Source organism: Zonotrichia albicollis, chromosome 12 (assembly GCF_047830755.1).
Source record: "Zonotrichia albicollis isolate bZonAlb1 chromosome 12, bZonAlb1.hap1, whole genome shotgun sequence".
Taxonomy (NCBI): Eukaryota; Metazoa; Chordata; class Aves; order Passeriformes; family Passerellidae; genus Zonotrichia; species Zonotrichia albicollis.
The window spans coordinates 14,890,251-14,905,000 of record NC_133830.1 but is presented as its reverse complement, the minus strand read 5'-3'; the positions used below and the strand labels follow the sequence as shown (position 1 = coordinate 14,905,000).

The 14,750-nt window shown below is 56.8% G+C and overlaps 1 protein-coding gene across 5 annotated transcripts in view; it reads right to left on the bottom strand.

Moving 5' to 3' along the window:
- Positions 1–111: 111 nt before the first annotated feature.
- The window catches only part of STAB1 (stabilin 1), a 52,417-nt gene continuing 37,778 nt past the window's right edge, over positions 112–14,750 (bottom strand). For 3 of the 5 annotated variants that reach the window (XM_074549984.1, XM_074549985.1, XM_074549986.1), the window contains 30 exons: positions 14,118–14,163; positions 13,392–13,471; positions 13,180–13,305; positions 12,629–12,702; positions 12,215–12,289; positions 11,512–11,631; positions 10,522–10,569; positions 10,318–10,401; positions 9,569–9,715; positions 9,295–9,429; positions 8,661–8,720; positions 8,384–8,560; positions 7,826–7,912; positions 7,214–7,360; positions 6,979–7,044; positions 6,253–6,481; positions 5,473–5,622; positions 4,797–4,901; positions 4,242–4,349; positions 3,893–4,086; positions 3,217–3,361; positions 2,691–2,824; positions 2,221–2,386; positions 1,911–2,017; positions 1,580–1,699; positions 1,244–1,396; positions 1,004–1,123; positions 675–815; positions 320–487; positions 112–226 (listed from right to left, as the gene is read on the bottom strand). In XM_074549984.1, the coding sequence (XP_074406085.1) occupies positions 176–226; positions 320–487; positions 675–815; positions 1,004–1,123; positions 1,244–1,396; positions 1,580–1,699; positions 1,911–2,017; positions 2,221–2,386; positions 2,691–2,824; positions 3,217–3,361; positions 3,893–4,086; positions 4,242–4,349; positions 4,797–4,901; positions 5,473–5,622; positions 6,253–6,481; positions 6,979–7,044; positions 7,214–7,360; positions 7,826–7,912; positions 8,384–8,560; positions 8,661–8,720; positions 9,295–9,429; positions 9,569–9,715; positions 10,318–10,401; positions 10,522–10,569; positions 11,512–11,631; positions 12,215–12,289; positions 12,629–12,702; positions 13,180–13,305; positions 13,392–13,471; positions 14,118–14,163 (3,563 nt within the window). In that variant the 3' untranslated portion in view covers positions 112–175. Of the gene's footprint in view, positions 227–319; positions 488–674; positions 816–1,003; positions 1,152–1,243; positions 1,397–1,579; positions 1,700–1,910; positions 2,018–2,220; positions 2,387–2,690; positions 2,825–3,216; positions 3,362–3,892; positions 4,087–4,241; positions 4,350–4,796; positions 4,902–5,472; positions 5,623–6,252; positions 6,482–6,978; positions 7,045–7,213; positions 7,361–7,825; positions 7,913–8,383; positions 8,561–8,660; positions 8,721–9,294; positions 9,430–9,568; positions 9,716–10,317; positions 10,402–10,521; positions 10,570–11,511; positions 11,632–12,214; positions 12,290–12,628; positions 12,703–13,179; positions 13,306–13,391; positions 13,472–14,117; positions 14,164–14,750 lie in introns of those variants that run through there. The other 2 variants (XM_074549987.1, XR_012582251.1) reach the window with 2 other exon arrangements.

Genomic DNA, 14,750 nt, shown 5'->3' with positions numbered 1-14,750 from the left:
TATAACAGGCGGGGGCGGGGACACGAGGGGCCCACCTGCTGGGGGGGGCCGGTACCGGCGGGGCGGGCGGTGGGAGGCCGGGGCCGGGGCGGCGAGGGAGGCGCGGGCACAGCCGGTGGCGGTGAGCTGTTTATTTCCCCGCGGTGCGGTGTGGTCGGGTCGGGGCCGCGCGGGGTCACTGCAGGAACCCGCGGGGGTCGGTGCCGGTGTCCACCAGGGGCGGGTCCTGCGGGGCAGAGAGCGCGGCGTGAGCGCGGGGAGGGGCTCGGGGCGGGGCGGAGGGAGAGCGGGGCGGGGCTCGGGGCGGGGCGTGGCTCACGTGCAGCGGTTCGTAGTCGGGGGCGTGGCCGCCGTACAGCGGGTTGGGGATGGCCACGAGCGGCCGCTGCGGGCGGGGCCTGGCGGTGCGCGGGCCCGCGCGCTCCGGCCGGGGCCGCGCCTCCTCCTCTTCCTCCTCCTCGTGCTCCTCGTCCCCGCGGAGATCGGCCTGCGGCGGGAGCGGCGGTGGGCGGGGCTGCGGCACCGGGCCGGGAGAGCCCCGCCCACACCCTGCCCGGTGTCGCCCACGGGCTCCCCCTGGCGTCCCGCCCGCTCCCGCGCAGCCACCGGGGCCCCGCACCGGCCCCGGCCGATCCACCCGACCCCGGGACATCCACCGCCCTCGCCCCCCGTACCTGATAGTACCCGAACTGTCCCTGCTGCCGCCGCCTCCTCACGCAGTAGTAGGCGGCGCCGGCACCTGCGAGCAGCACCAGCGCGAAGCACAGCGCTGACAACGTCCCGGTGGCCACGGCGCCCGGCCCCGCACCGTTCACCTGTGCCAAAACAGCGGCTCCCTGACGGCGCTGCCCCGGCACAGCGGTGGCACCGCCCCGCGCTGGGACCGTGGGCAGCCCTCCCAAAATGAGCCGTGCCAGGAGCAGACGACAAGGCCAGGTCTTGGGATGACTCTGTCACATCATCCCCAGGCCTGATGCCAGCCCTGTTGGTGCCCCAGACTCACCTGGCCAAGGTGAACAAGGGGCGGTGGGATCCTCAGCGGCTCTGCTATCACGTGAATGATGCCATTGAAGGCTACGATGTCCCACTCCACAATCATCGTGTCATTGAGCCCCTTGGCGTCCTACAGCACAGGACACAGGTGACCTCACCTGCCCAGAAAGGCTCCCCATCATTCCCTGTCTCAAAAGAGATGTGATGAAAACTTGTGGCATTTTTTGCCCTCTGCCAAGGCTAAACCTACTGAGTGCTTTGTACTGTTGCTTGCTGGGAGCTCTGATACGTGGAGGTCATATCCTGACTGGGATGGGATGATGGTGCCCGTTGTGAGGTTGAAGCTGAAGAGGATGACATTGCTGGATGACACGTGGAGCTTCAGTTCTTCTCCTGTCAGTGTCTGAATAAGCACCAGTGCACAGGGGTGAGAAATGGATGAGCTGATCTCTCCCTTTCCCTGCTACTGTGCAAGCCCCAGCCAAGGCCAGGCTCCTCTTTCCCCAAGCTATTTCACACTGTCATGCCAGCTTTGCTGACACCTCCTCTCCTCTAGGGCTCTGACAGTTCATCCCTGCTTGCTTACCTCATTGTCTGCAAAGCCAGAATTCAGAGGGGCAAAGAGAGTTTTGGGAGCAGAGACATCAGACAAATACATGAAAAAATCCAGTCCTTCTTCTGTGTCATTGGCAAAGTTGAGCAACATCTGGAAGAGATGGGAGATCTTCCCCATCAGCACATTGCTGGCAGCACAATGCCATCCCCTTCCCCAGCCCAGGAACCCCCCAGCCCTGGACAGAAACCCCCTCTGTGTCTGTAGCCTCTGCCTTGCAGACAGCCCAAACACCAACTCCTCCCTTCCCAGCTGCTCCCTCCCTGCCTGGCTGCTCCTGCAGCACCAGGAGAGCGTTGCTTACGGAATAGAAGGTGGAGAAGCGTTCCTGGTCTGCGAGCACATCAGGCAGTTTCCCACTGCACCAGTACCCATCTCCCACAAAGCCGTCACGGCAGCTGCAGGTCACGTCTGCAAAGGAACACCAGGCTGTGATGGGATTGCCAGTGCTGGCTGCACCAAGCACCTTTTGATTTCTGGTACCCTCATCACATTCCCTCTGGACATGGCCATGGGGAGAGGCCATGGGCTGTGCCCGCCTGCCCCGCTCCAGGGCAGTTCCTGCCTGCTGCCCTGACACAGGACTGTCCCCAGGGGAGTGCTGGCACCCTCACCCTTCTCCCGGTAGCAGAACGCATCCCAGGTCTCGCTCAGGTTGCTTCGGGAGCCGTAGTCCACAATGCCCACATGGCCGGCCCCACAGCTGGGGTTGGGGTAGGCTGTGGGGTATCCAGCTGTGCCATTGTCCAGCCAACCCACCAAGCACAGATGGAATCCCATCTAGAAGAGGAAAACCAATTATTAGGTTAAAAATAGCTCCGCCCCAGATTTTCTGCCCCAATGAAGATTCCCATTGTACCTCACCCACCATACCCCCAGCACCCAAAGTGTTGGGCATGGTCACAAGTCCCATCCCAGTGTGCCTGGCAAGACCCACCAGCCCTCCTGTTTCATGGATGTAGATGGAGCAACAGGGCCTGGCTGAGAGGCCCCACCCACATGTTCCCCCTGGGCTGGCCCAGGCCCTGGGAGATGCATGGCCTGTCCCAGCCCCATGAGGACACAGAGCCATCCCTGCCCTGACCTGCAGCGCTGCTCCCAGCTGCTGGAATGTGGCCAGGGAGGCACCTTCTGCAGCACAGGCTGCCTGAGCCTGCTCGTAGGTGAAGTCGTACTTTTTTCGGGGTGACTGCAGGTGAAACACACCCATGGTCTTATCTGCAAAATACCAGAGCCCAGGAGCATCAGTACAGGGCACACTGAGCCACCTCCCTGGGCAGCCACGTGTGTGACCATGGGCAGCACTGCCAAGGAGGTGGGATGTGGACAGGGCATGAGTGAGGGAGAGGCTTCCTCTGAGCTTCTCACCTCCCACACGGGAGCCACTGCCACCAGAGGCCACGTCACATGGAGCAGACAAGCTCCATGGCTCACCCTTCCCATATGACATGTAGGAAAATGTGAAAGCTACAGAGATGAGCCCCTGTCCCCTTGGCCATCCCACCCTGCAGCTCTCCTGAGGGGAGCTCCAGGCCAGAGGTGGAGGATGAGGGAATGTGGCCTCTCCATGGAGCACAGTCCCTGGCCAGCAGGGCTGAGCACACACTCACCGTGGAAGTGCAGGTCAGTGCAGATGGCCTCGCGGTGGCACTGCCCGTTGGATTCCAGGCACCGGTCTGTGGGGGGCACAGCCACCTCCAGGCACTGGATCCCGTCACCAAAATAGCCCTGCTTGCACTCGCAGCGCCGCTCGTTCTGCAGCAAAGGGAAGGAGGGCAATTGTGTGAGTGCAAACACACTGGGGATCCTTGCATCCCTGTGGGGATGGGGATGAGCCCTCAGAATGCCTCTACAGCCTCCTGAGGCTGAGACAGAGCTGTGAAAGGCCACATGGCCTTGTGCTACCCCCACACCCAGGCAATGTCACATGGAGTCCTTGCCTATCTTCTGGCCTGTGGTGATCAGCTTTGGTTCTTCTGCAAAAATAGCCAGCATTGTTCTTGAAGGACCATCCAGGAGCCCCCAAACCAGCCCAGGAATGACACAACTGACACAGCTTTTGCTCCTTAGACAGAAGAGTGGGGGGAATGGCCTCAGCCCCAGAACTGTCACAGCAGCACAGCCCCTCCCTGGTAAGCACCCCCAGGATGAGCACAGCCCCTGAGGGCACCGGAGAGGAGGGGCAGGGGACTGCAGGAGGGGGGACACTGTCACAGGGCTGTCCCCGGGCACCCAGCTGGGCGCTCCCAGGCACACGGTGTCCCCGGCCCTCGGGGCCGCGCTCACCGGGCCGGTGCTGATGCAGAGGGCGTGCTCGCTGCAGTCCCCGTTCCTGCCGTCGGCACAGCGGTCGATGGGCTCGCAGATGTAGCCGTCCCCTCGGTAGCCGGGGCTGCAGGCGCAGGACACGTTCACGCCCGTTTGCGAGCACTGTGCGTGCCGGGCACAGCCCCCGTTGTCCTGGCTGCACATGTCGATCACTGCGGGAGGGAAGTCCTGGGTAAACTAAACCATCTCATGAGGTGTCCTGGGGGTCAGCCTGGCTGTCCTGCCGGCTATCAGCCCAACGTGGCCATCGGCAGACGGTCACCTGCTGTCCTGCCCCGTGTCCGCCCCCCTGCAGCCCAGCCCGTACCTGAGCAGGTCCTCCCGTCCCCCTCGTAGTGCAGGTCGCACTCGCAGAGGTTCCCGGCGCGGCAGGCGGCCTGGGCGTGGCACGGGGGAGAGCAGGTGGGTGTCACCACTGAAACCAGAACACACCCGGCCCACAGTGACCGCAGGGCTGGGACACGGGCACGGCTGCCACCACCGGCCTCTGCCTCAGGCCACCCACCCCACATTCCCACCTCTCTCACTCCCCGTTCTCTTCTGCAGATGCCTTGCCCAAACACAGAGGTTTGTTACTCTATTGAACACACCTCAGATCTTCACCTCAACCTCGAGCCCTGCCTGGAGCACCTCTGAGCCCAGGGACTTGCTCATGATCCAGTAGGGCTTTTCTCATCTGCCCCTTCCTCATCACCCCAACCCTTGTGAAATTCAACAGCATGTGGCAGATCTTGGGATGACCCTCACAACCCAGAGCTCCTTTTTGGAGATCTTTCTGAACAGCTCCCAGGAAAGCAGCCATGTGGCAGCAGGTCCCAGGGAGCAGCAGGTGGGTCCCAGGGAATGGCTGAGCACCCCTCACCCAGTCTGGTTTCACAGCGCTCCCCAGTCCAGCCCTCGGCACAGAAGCAGAAGCCGTCGCCGTGTAGGCCTCCATTGCACACACCATTCTCAGTACAGTTGCACTCTGTGAGGAATGGACAAACACAGCATTTATGCCTTGGTGAAAGGGCCTGGGACAGCCACGTGGCAGAAATGTGGCATTGTGGGCAGGTGTGAAGGTGGGCACAGGAGTCTGACACATCCCTTCCTGCCAGTCCTGGCCCCCTGTCACACACGACCTTCACAGAGGAAGAGAAGCCTCTGCACCCACAGTACCCATCAGTCCTCTCCCCTGGGCATTTCTGGAATGTGTTTCTCACTCTGAAACATTTCCTGAGGCCCCATGGAGGTCTGGTTTGGGATGGGAGGATGGAGGATTCTCTTTTCCCTTTCTTTGCTTTTGTCTCACATGGCACAGATCCCTGCTGAGCATGACCCAGCTGGTGCTCTTTCTGTACGGAGTTCATCACAGCTTCTGCATCCCCCAGCTCACAGCACAGTGAAATACTTTCTCCCAAACCGGGGCCCTCAGCTGTGCTCGACAAACGAGGAGGGTTCTGATGCTGTGGCGTTATCAGCCGTGCGCTGCGAGGGGCCGAGGCCAGCCCTGCCCTGTCCGGCCGGCTCGGTGCCCCAGCCCCGCCCAACCGCGGTACCTCGGCATTCCGGGCCGTATCTGCCGGGCGCGCACAGCTCGCAGCCCGTCCCGATGAACTCCTGGCTGCAGTTGCAGACCCCTGAGCCGCCGATTTTGTCATCGCAGGTCCCACGGTTGTTGCACGGCGCCTCCAGCCCTCCCGGGCACGCTGCAAATGGCGCACATTAGTGAGGCTCTGGTGACAAAGGGACGCTGTGCTGGAGGGTCCCTTTGCCCCTGACCCCCCGAACCCCACACCAGGTGCCCTGAGCTGCTGCTCACGGGGTGCTCGGACCACAGACAGCTCAGCAGCCTGGGCACTGAGTGCTGGGGACATCCCATGACAGGAAAACTTAGGAATGGGGGCAAGAGGGACAAATGTGGCACAGCTTCCAGCCTGGGAAGAAGCCCTGCTGTGGTGTGCTGGGTCTGTGCTGTTCTGCCCCACACTAACAGCAGACTCACCCAAGGATGTGAAAGCTGCCCGTGGCACAGAGGGCAGATGCCAGGGAATGGTTGAGAATTGACAATGTCTAGAGGTGACATGCCTGACAGCTACCCCCAGCAGCCCACTGCCCAGGGCTCTTCGCAGAGACAAGATAAATTCTCCAAGGAAAGGGAACTTCTTGTCATAATCTCAGGGCATTGCTCCTGCACCCTCTACAAGCTGGGGCTCCCCGCCTGGGGTTTTGCCCACCCTTCTCTGGGGAAGCACGCTCGTGGATGTCGGGTGTGCTGAACCAGCAATGTCACCTCCTCGCAGAGGACAGGGCCGGGCGGGACAGGGCGTGGCTCTTACCCCGGCAGTCCCGGCCATAGTGGTTGGCACAGCACTGCGGGACCCGGAGGCTGGACACGCAGCTCCTCCTGCAGCCTCGTCTGAGAGGCCCCCTGGAAGAGAAGTGTCTCCTGAAGGGGTCCCACGGGGAGTGCGGGGGCCAGGCCGGCCGCAGGAGGGAGTTGTGGTGGAACAGGAAGGTGTTCCTCTGCAGCTGACTTCCATAATAGTAGCAGCGCTTGGTTTCCCCCTGTGAGGAAACAGGCAGAACACAGACATTGCCACACTGGTCACTGATAACTCACCCTGACTTTTCTTGTGCCACTCATTCAGTTTTATGGCAAGCAACAGAGGCATCCTAATATATGCTGGGGCTGGCTGGTGACAATGGAGCCCCAGAGGAACCTCAGGGTTGTGCCAGAAGCCAGCATTGACAATGGGGTACAGCCACTGCCTCCCAAAGCTGCTCATTGTGGGATCCCTGAGCCACTCCCAGGTTGAGCTTTTTTGCTGTAAAGCACCCAGGGCCACCCCCACTGTCACCCACACAGGACTGACCCAGCAAAGACCACTGGGCCCCATATTTTTCAGCCCAGCTCCTGCATGACTTAGGGCAAGGCATGGACCATGTGACTGAGCCAAGGGCTCGCCACACACAGGTGAGTCTTCATTGTGCTGCTAAAACATGAGGGGCACATGGGGGTTGTCACCTATGGGCCTCCCTGGTGACAAAGCTGTGAGCTTTACCCGTTGAACGGAGCCAGCAGGGCAGGGTGGCTCAAAGCCACAGAGTCCACAGCTCTCTGTAGATCCCTGTGGAGGGGAGAAAGAAACCTCACAACAACTCAATACATGCTGCTGCCTCTCTTGGCTGCTCAGAGCTCTGCCAAGGAAGGGCAGCAAGCCCTCCAGAGGTCCCTGTTCCCAGGCACAGGCTGCATGGGTGGCCCAGATCCTCATTCAGCCCATCCCAGGTGCTCACCGGCAGCTCAGTCAGGGTGAAGTCGTCACACCGAGATCCCAGATCTGGTGGCTCCAACAATCTGTCAATGCCATAGGCAATGCCCCCATTGAACTCCATGTGCCTCTGGATGATGGTGGCGTCACCATTCTCCAGCAGAATCTCCCCCTAACACAGGAAGAAAGGAACTTGTGATTCTAGCACATCCTACATCCTGGCTGCACCACCCAAAAGTGCCTCAGTTTAGGCTGCCATGGCTTCTTAATCACTCCAAGAACTCCAAAATTTCTGTGCATGTGTCCTTGACCACCCTTCCCATTTTACACTTTTCACAGCCACGTCTCCTAAGGATGGCCTCTGTCCATGCAGCACATGCTCTCTGAAGGTTGTGGCACCATGCAGCCAGGTCATTGTGACATTCATGTACACGTACCAGACACCTGTGCACTCCCCTGCCAGCTGGCCATGTCTTGTGCCTCTCCACAGCCCAGCTGTAGCCAGGGAAGGGGATGTTCCAGCCTGCAAGCACCCCAGCTCTGTGTCCACTCCCTGCCAGAAGCACCAGTTGCCCCATGGCCATGCCCAGGGACACTTGCTCCATGGGAAGCCAAGCCTGGAGTCACCAACACTCACCACGTGGGCTTTGCTGCAGCTGAATGAGATGAAGGAGCCACGCATGGATCGTACGATTTCAACCTGGGGCATGTTACCAGCAACAATCTAAGAGGGGAAAAGAAGAATGTGAAGGAGAGACTGACAAAACTGGCAGTTCATGTAAAGACATGGTGAGGGCAGGGGTCAGTGGCCAGCCTCAGAGGGGTGTCATGTGGCAGTCCCTGAAGCTGGTGTGGGTGGTACAGGTTCCTGCACAGTGAGAGGCCAGTGTGAAAAAGCAGAGCCTGGCTTTGCCCATCTGGACTCTCCCCTCACTCATATCCCTATACACAGGAGCCTGTTTGTGAGCCTTGCAGCTCCCCAGGAGCTGATGACAGAAGGTTTCAGCTCAGCCATCAGAGGTTCACCATGATGCTGTAGGTGCCTGTAGTGCTCAAACAGCTTTGGGTCTTCTCAAGACAAGGGATACACTGTGTGCTCTATGGCAGCAGAGTATTCAGCAAGGTCTCTCTGACACAGCCACCGCAGACAGCGGCACCTCGTGTGGCCCTGGCAGCTGTGTGCTGTCCCGTTTACCTTGGTGTCCCTGATGATGTGTGCTTTGAGGTAGGAGGCCAGCACATCGCGGTGCTCCCTGCGGTACAGGAACTTCTGCCGGCTCTCGGGGAGGGCGTTGAAGGCGGCGTCCGTGGGCCAGAGCAGCGTGAAGGGTCTGTGCACGGGGTTAGCGAGCAGCGGCAGCAGCTCCGCGTCCTGCCCGACAGCACAGCGACACCAGGGGGGAGCCCCGAGCCCACCGTGACCGTGCCCCGGCACGCAGCACCTCCCTGGGGCAGCGGGGGCAGCGGCTCACCTGCAGCAGCTTGCTGTAAATGCTGTACCCAAAGGCCTCGGCCACCTCCGTGATGTTCTGCTGCACAGGGAGGAAAGCAAGAAACTGATACCCAGGGTTCCCCATAAACACAAGTTTATCTCTGTCACCATCGTGCTGATGGTTTGGCCTGGAAAGGGCTGGCATTCAGCAGCCACCACTTTTCTGATTCATCCTGGATAGACACTGCTATGGCAGGAGCTGGGATGAATTCCAGCACTCTGTTGTGCTGCACAGAAAATGTGTTATATTCTGTAAAATGCAGGCTCTATATGCCTCTAATGCTTGCTTAAGGAGTCACTGAGAGACATTGGCAAACTCATGCTGCAACCTGCTCTGTGCTGGAAAAGGAGTGTAATGGTTGGCATGGGACAAGATCCTCCTGCCTACATCCAGAACTGTTGTTCCCTCATGATGGAAAAGGCTCCTTATGTTCCAAATATCCCACAAATGCTGTCACCTTCACAAGCCAAATCTGCGGCCTCAGACAACCCCTGGGCAGGCAGGGACAGGGAGGAAGAGCAGCCCAGGCAGCTTTGGGCTGAGGCAGCTCTGCTGGGAGAGAGATCCTGTCCCTGAGCACAGCCCTGAGAGCAGGGCACGGCTCCAGCCTTACCTGTGAGAGCTTTGAGATGTTGTGGCCCACCAGGTCACTGGGAATGAGGATCTTGTTGATGAAGTGGATGACCCCATTCACACCCACGATGTCACTGGTGAGCACTGTGGCTTCCTCGTTGAGAGTGATGCTATTCTGAGAGAGAGGGGCCCTGCTGAGGCCTGCACAGCCAGAACCGTGCTGTGGGCCCGGGCAGGCCACCTGCCACAGCCACAGTGCCTTCACACGACAGGAAAGGTGACATCCTGACAAATGGGACAGCAAAGGGAAGTACCTCATTCACTGTGATCTTTATCTTGTGGCCAGATAAAGATGTAAGGGACTCCTGGCCTTCCAGGTCACTAGAGAGCAGCTTCTGGCAGCCCACCATGTGGTAACGAAGCAGCTCCCGGAGGAGGCCTCTGCTCTTCCACTCCTCAAACTGCAGACAGAAAACACAGTGAGGTCACACTAGGGCACTTTGCCTTGCACACAGGGCCCCCAGCCCCAAAGAGGGAGACCTGGACTGCCTGAGTTCCCTCTGACTCATCCCTGAAGGGAACATGGTCCCCCCAAAACACACTGAAGGCACAAAACCATTTGAGAGCTTTGGGAAATTTCAACCAGCTTGACTAGTCAGTGATGGGGTCAGGATATTCCATCACACTGACACCAAAAAGCTGCCATTCTCTTATTCCTGAGAAGGAGTAAGGGGTCAGTCACAGATGCGTGGGAGCCTTGTTGTTACCAGCCCCATGGGCACCAAGGGCCCCACACACCAGTCATCCAGCACAGTGCTTCTGAGGCCCACAAGACATCATCTCCAACAAGAGGAGATATGTCCACCCCTGTCCAGGTTGTCTCCTCAGTGGGACGCCTCCAAACTTCTGCTTTTACACTGATGGAGAACATCAGTGTAACTCTCCATGGTACAGCCCCTTAGCCTTGGTTCACTGGGCGGAGCAGTCCCAGGGGGACATTGCCACAAACTGGAGCTGTCAAACACCCGACAGAGTTTGTTTGTTGGCATGGGAGGGCACTTACCACTGTGCTGTTTCCTATGAAGTCTGTCTGTGGGACGAAGACAGTGAAAGGCCCTGCCCCACTGAGCTCTTTGATGCTTTCTGCCTGTGTCAGAAGAGCATTTGTGGGAAGAGAAGCAGAAAACATTGTTCCAGTTAGCAAGACCCTTTGCAGAAAGCTCTAGGTGGGATTTACTACACAGACAAGGACAAAGCTGTCACCAACCTGTATCATCCTAAAGAACATGGATGCTTCCGGAATCCTTCCAAGCTCCTTAAACAAAGGGAATCAGCTGGTGTTAGCAGGGTCCCTTCCACTGGTTCATCCCCAACCAGCACAGTGACCTGCTCCTTCCACTCTGGGTCACTCTCCCACCCCAAGAGACAGCAGTTCTCCTGGCACATCACAGTATCTGCCCTCCCTCCCTCCCCAGCTCTGCAGGCACAGGTGACATGGATGCTGCAGTGAGCTCTGCCTGCACCATTCATGAGTGCTGCAGGATGGAGTGACCAGAAGATGAAAGCTGCTGGTCCTGCACCACCTCTCATGCGTAACTGCCCTGTGCTCATGGGACACCTTGAGTGCTTCACAAAATCCCTGCTTTAATCTCACTGTGCTGCCACTACCAGTTCTGGGATGCTGTCCAGAGGGCAGACACACCCTAGAAGAGAAACTCTCTCTCCTCACCACATTGACTTTCAGTAAGAGCAGAGGCACACACAGTCCACCTCTTTTCTCATGGCTCTGCTGTGGGCACTGCTTTATTTGCCACTGCCTGAAAAGGTCACCAGTTTGCCCAAGGACAGCCATTGTACTGGCAGAGAACTGGACACAGACTGCTGCCCTCCAGGCTGGGCCCCAAGTCCTGGCATGGCCTCAGGGGACACCTGCCCTCATCCCACTGGGCAGAAGTGAGTTGTCTTGGGAAAAAACAGGATCACTCCCATTTGTTTATGACATGAAGCAAGCAGTCCCCTGGAGGTATGGCCAATGTTGCTGACAGCAGTAGAGTGCTCCTTCCCTTTGGAGCAAAGTCACTTTGCCATGTCCCATAGCTGGCACACCAAACACACCTATGATTTATGGAGAGGTTGCTCAAAGCACCTGTCTCCTCTCCCACACCACACACGTGTCAATGTGACCCCAAGATCTGAGAGGAGGGAGTGGTTTTGCTGCAGGGCAGGGGACACAGAAGGTGCAGCACAGGCCTCTCACCTGATGCATTTTGCCACGGCAGGTGAAGCCATCTCCAATGTTGTACCAGGAGCAGGTGCAGTTCCGAGTGCCAGGGCCTGTGTACTTACAGAGCGCAAAGGGGCTGCAGCCTCCATTGTTCTGGCAGGGAAAGAAAAAGGCTGCTTGGAGGGGCTTCTCCCAGCACCTGAACTGCTGCTGGCGTGTGGGAGCTGCAAACTCCATCCAGCCCAGTGAAAGGAAACCATCCCTCCCCCATGTTTAGTGCCTTAGAATAAACCTCACCCAAATTCTCAAGGGCTCCCCAGCACCAAATCCTCCCATGAAATAAGACTTTTACACCTCACTTTGGAACACAGGGTCCATGACAAAGCCCCTGATTCAGAGGGACAGTTTGACATGGCAGTGATGCCCATGAGCACAGAACACTCTGAGGATTTTGAGCACATCCCACACAAAATGGACACAAAGGAAAAAGCCCACATGCCTCCAACCCTATGTCCCTCTTCCCACCCTGAGGGAATGCTGGGTGACAGACACAACTGCAAGTGACTGCAGGAGGCAATGGAGACCAAACACACAAGGAAATCCTTCAGTATGTGGAAAAGCCAAACTTCAGTTCCAACCAACCAGGCTAACACTGTTCCTGCTGTTAACTCCTGGGAGAAAGGAACACTCCCAGGCTGTGGCCTTCACCTCTGGAAGCAGCCCAATGCTGACATACCTGTTCACACAAGTTGATGGGGTTGCAGTGGCTCACACCATCCCCACTGTAACCAGGCAGGCAGTTGCAGGCGACCTGGAGGGAGAACAGAGCCTTGGGCTCAAACTTGGACCAAATAAAGGAAACACACACGGGCTGCCCTGGACAGGAGGCATGTGGTGTAGCAACCATTGCTGCCTCCATGAATAACCAAGCTTGTGTCCACAACAAATATAACCCAGGACTGCCTTCAGCCTCTGGCCAGCAAAGCCATCTGCTCTCATGGAAACAGCAATGTTTTCATGCTCTTCCAAGGAACTTTCTCTGCATGGAAAGGAGTAAGCACAAAGCAGGGCACTGCCATGGACAGAACTGTCTCTAGTGACAGCTGTGACAACTTCCATGATAACATTGACATCCACTTCACACACTCACCTTCTTTGGGCCTGTTTTGATGCACTCTGCATGGGTGTGGCAGCCCCCATTGCTTTCCAGACAGAGATCAATTTCTGCAGCAAAACAAAAAGGTCAAGTTATTGCTGAGGGCTGCTCAAGGCAGCTGGGAACTGGTGATCCAAAGAGGTTTTGGGAAAACAACAGGGAGAACTTTTCCAGCTTGGGGAACAGTTTCTTGGGAAAGTGTCTTGTGATAGCAAAGGAATAGGGTGCAACTGCAAAGTTACTCCTGACACATATGGGTCTCTGAGTTGTGACATATCTGCCACAGAAAATTCCAAGCCTGTCTGCGTGTACTTTAAAGAATATGAGAGGACTGGACTCCCCCTAGCTCCATCTTCACCCAGAGCACCACTGTGGGAGACTGCCCTCACCCTCTGTCCCTGGGCCTCTCCATGACATGCATAAGAGCAGGAAACCTTGCAGGAATCTTTTTGTCTGAGACCAAAACTCTGGTGTTTTAGTCTGAAATTCCCCTCAGTATTGATGCTGCTTCTCTGCTACTCCCAAAACACAGCCTGAGCACTCACCCATGCAGAGTGTCCCATCCCCAGCATAGCCTTCCTTGCAAGCACAGGTTCTCTCCCCTGGGGACACTTTGGTGCACACAGCGTGCACGGAGCAGCCACCGTGGTCAATAGTGCAGGGATCTATTTCTGTGACCAAAAACAAGAGGAGCTTGAGTGATCTTTCCTCTGGCAGCTTCCTGCCATTTATTTCACCTTGTGTTTGCTGGACCCACCTGTGCAGTGGGTCCCATTCCCTGTGTATCCAGCGGAGCAGATGCAGGTCGGTTGGGAATCTGTGGAACTGTTGAGGCAGCTGAAACAAGACAGGGATAAACAATCACTGGCTGATAAACACCTCCCGATTTGCTCAGCTGGTGGGAAGCACTGTTCAAATCTGGCACATGCAAGAGACCACAGGAGGCACATTCCAGGTATTCCTTTACAGCTCCAAACACTCCAGTCATGCTGGGCAGGACCTGGTGTCCAGCCCAGGCCTCCCACAGTGCACCCTCACCACACCCATGGGCTTCTGCAGGGTGCAAGGGGGATGGCAGGGTCCCTGCCTAAAAAAGGAGTCAGGATAATGGATGGAAAAGGGAGCATGGGGGAGACATTCCATCCCTGTTTAATTCCTTGGCAGGGCAGAAAGAGCTTGTAAATGGCTGGTTGACTTGCTCCATGAATAAGGGCAGCCTTGGAGTACCTTGGAATCTCTGCTTTCTGCCATCCACTCATGCTGAAGGAACTTAGAATGGATTTATGCCTGGACAGACAAAATCCTTGGGGAGACTACATGTGGCTCAGGTCCAAAGAGAGTTCCCAGAAAGGAACTGACAATTCTGCATCTTTGATGAATAGGCACCTTCTGCCAGCCCTCTGCCAAACCCTAAGCCTGAATCACCTCTGTGTAAAACTCACACAAACACACATGGATGACTCAGCCCCTCTTCTGCACTTACTTGGCCATTTGATGGCAAGTGTTATTGCATAAGTCAATCTTGATTCCTGCAAGAGAAAATACAAATATAACTTGGAATTTTCAGCTGGGCCATTTCTGCCATCTAGAGAAAAGGAGCCTGCAAACCAGGAGTGATGCTAACTCTCTTGTCCTATGCGGCAGCAGGAAAATCTCATGGGATTTATGTTTTAGCACTTTGCAAGGGAGTGAATTTGATGTTCTCTGTCTGAGCTAATGGTTCAACTTGATTTTATCTGTGTGGCCTCTGCACTGGTCGGAACAAAACAAGGACTGAAACCTTGTTAACCCAGAACACAGAGCCATTTGGCTTTGGCCCTTTTGAAGCAAAAGATGAACTGCTTTCATGCTTGACATTTACACTAGATAGGACAGCTCTGCTTGATTTCTATTTCTAAATTCACAATAAAATCAACCCTTATGTGCAAACCTTTAAAATCTCAAGGTATTTAGAAGCTCAGGTTTCTCCTCATCCAAATGCTAATCAAAATCCCAAATCCATCTTCAACGTATTATTTTGACACACAATGACAGATTTATTGAAGACTGCACACCACGGCCTGAGCTCACCTGAGTGACTCAATGTGTGAGCAGAAAAAGCAGCTCAGCAAACACA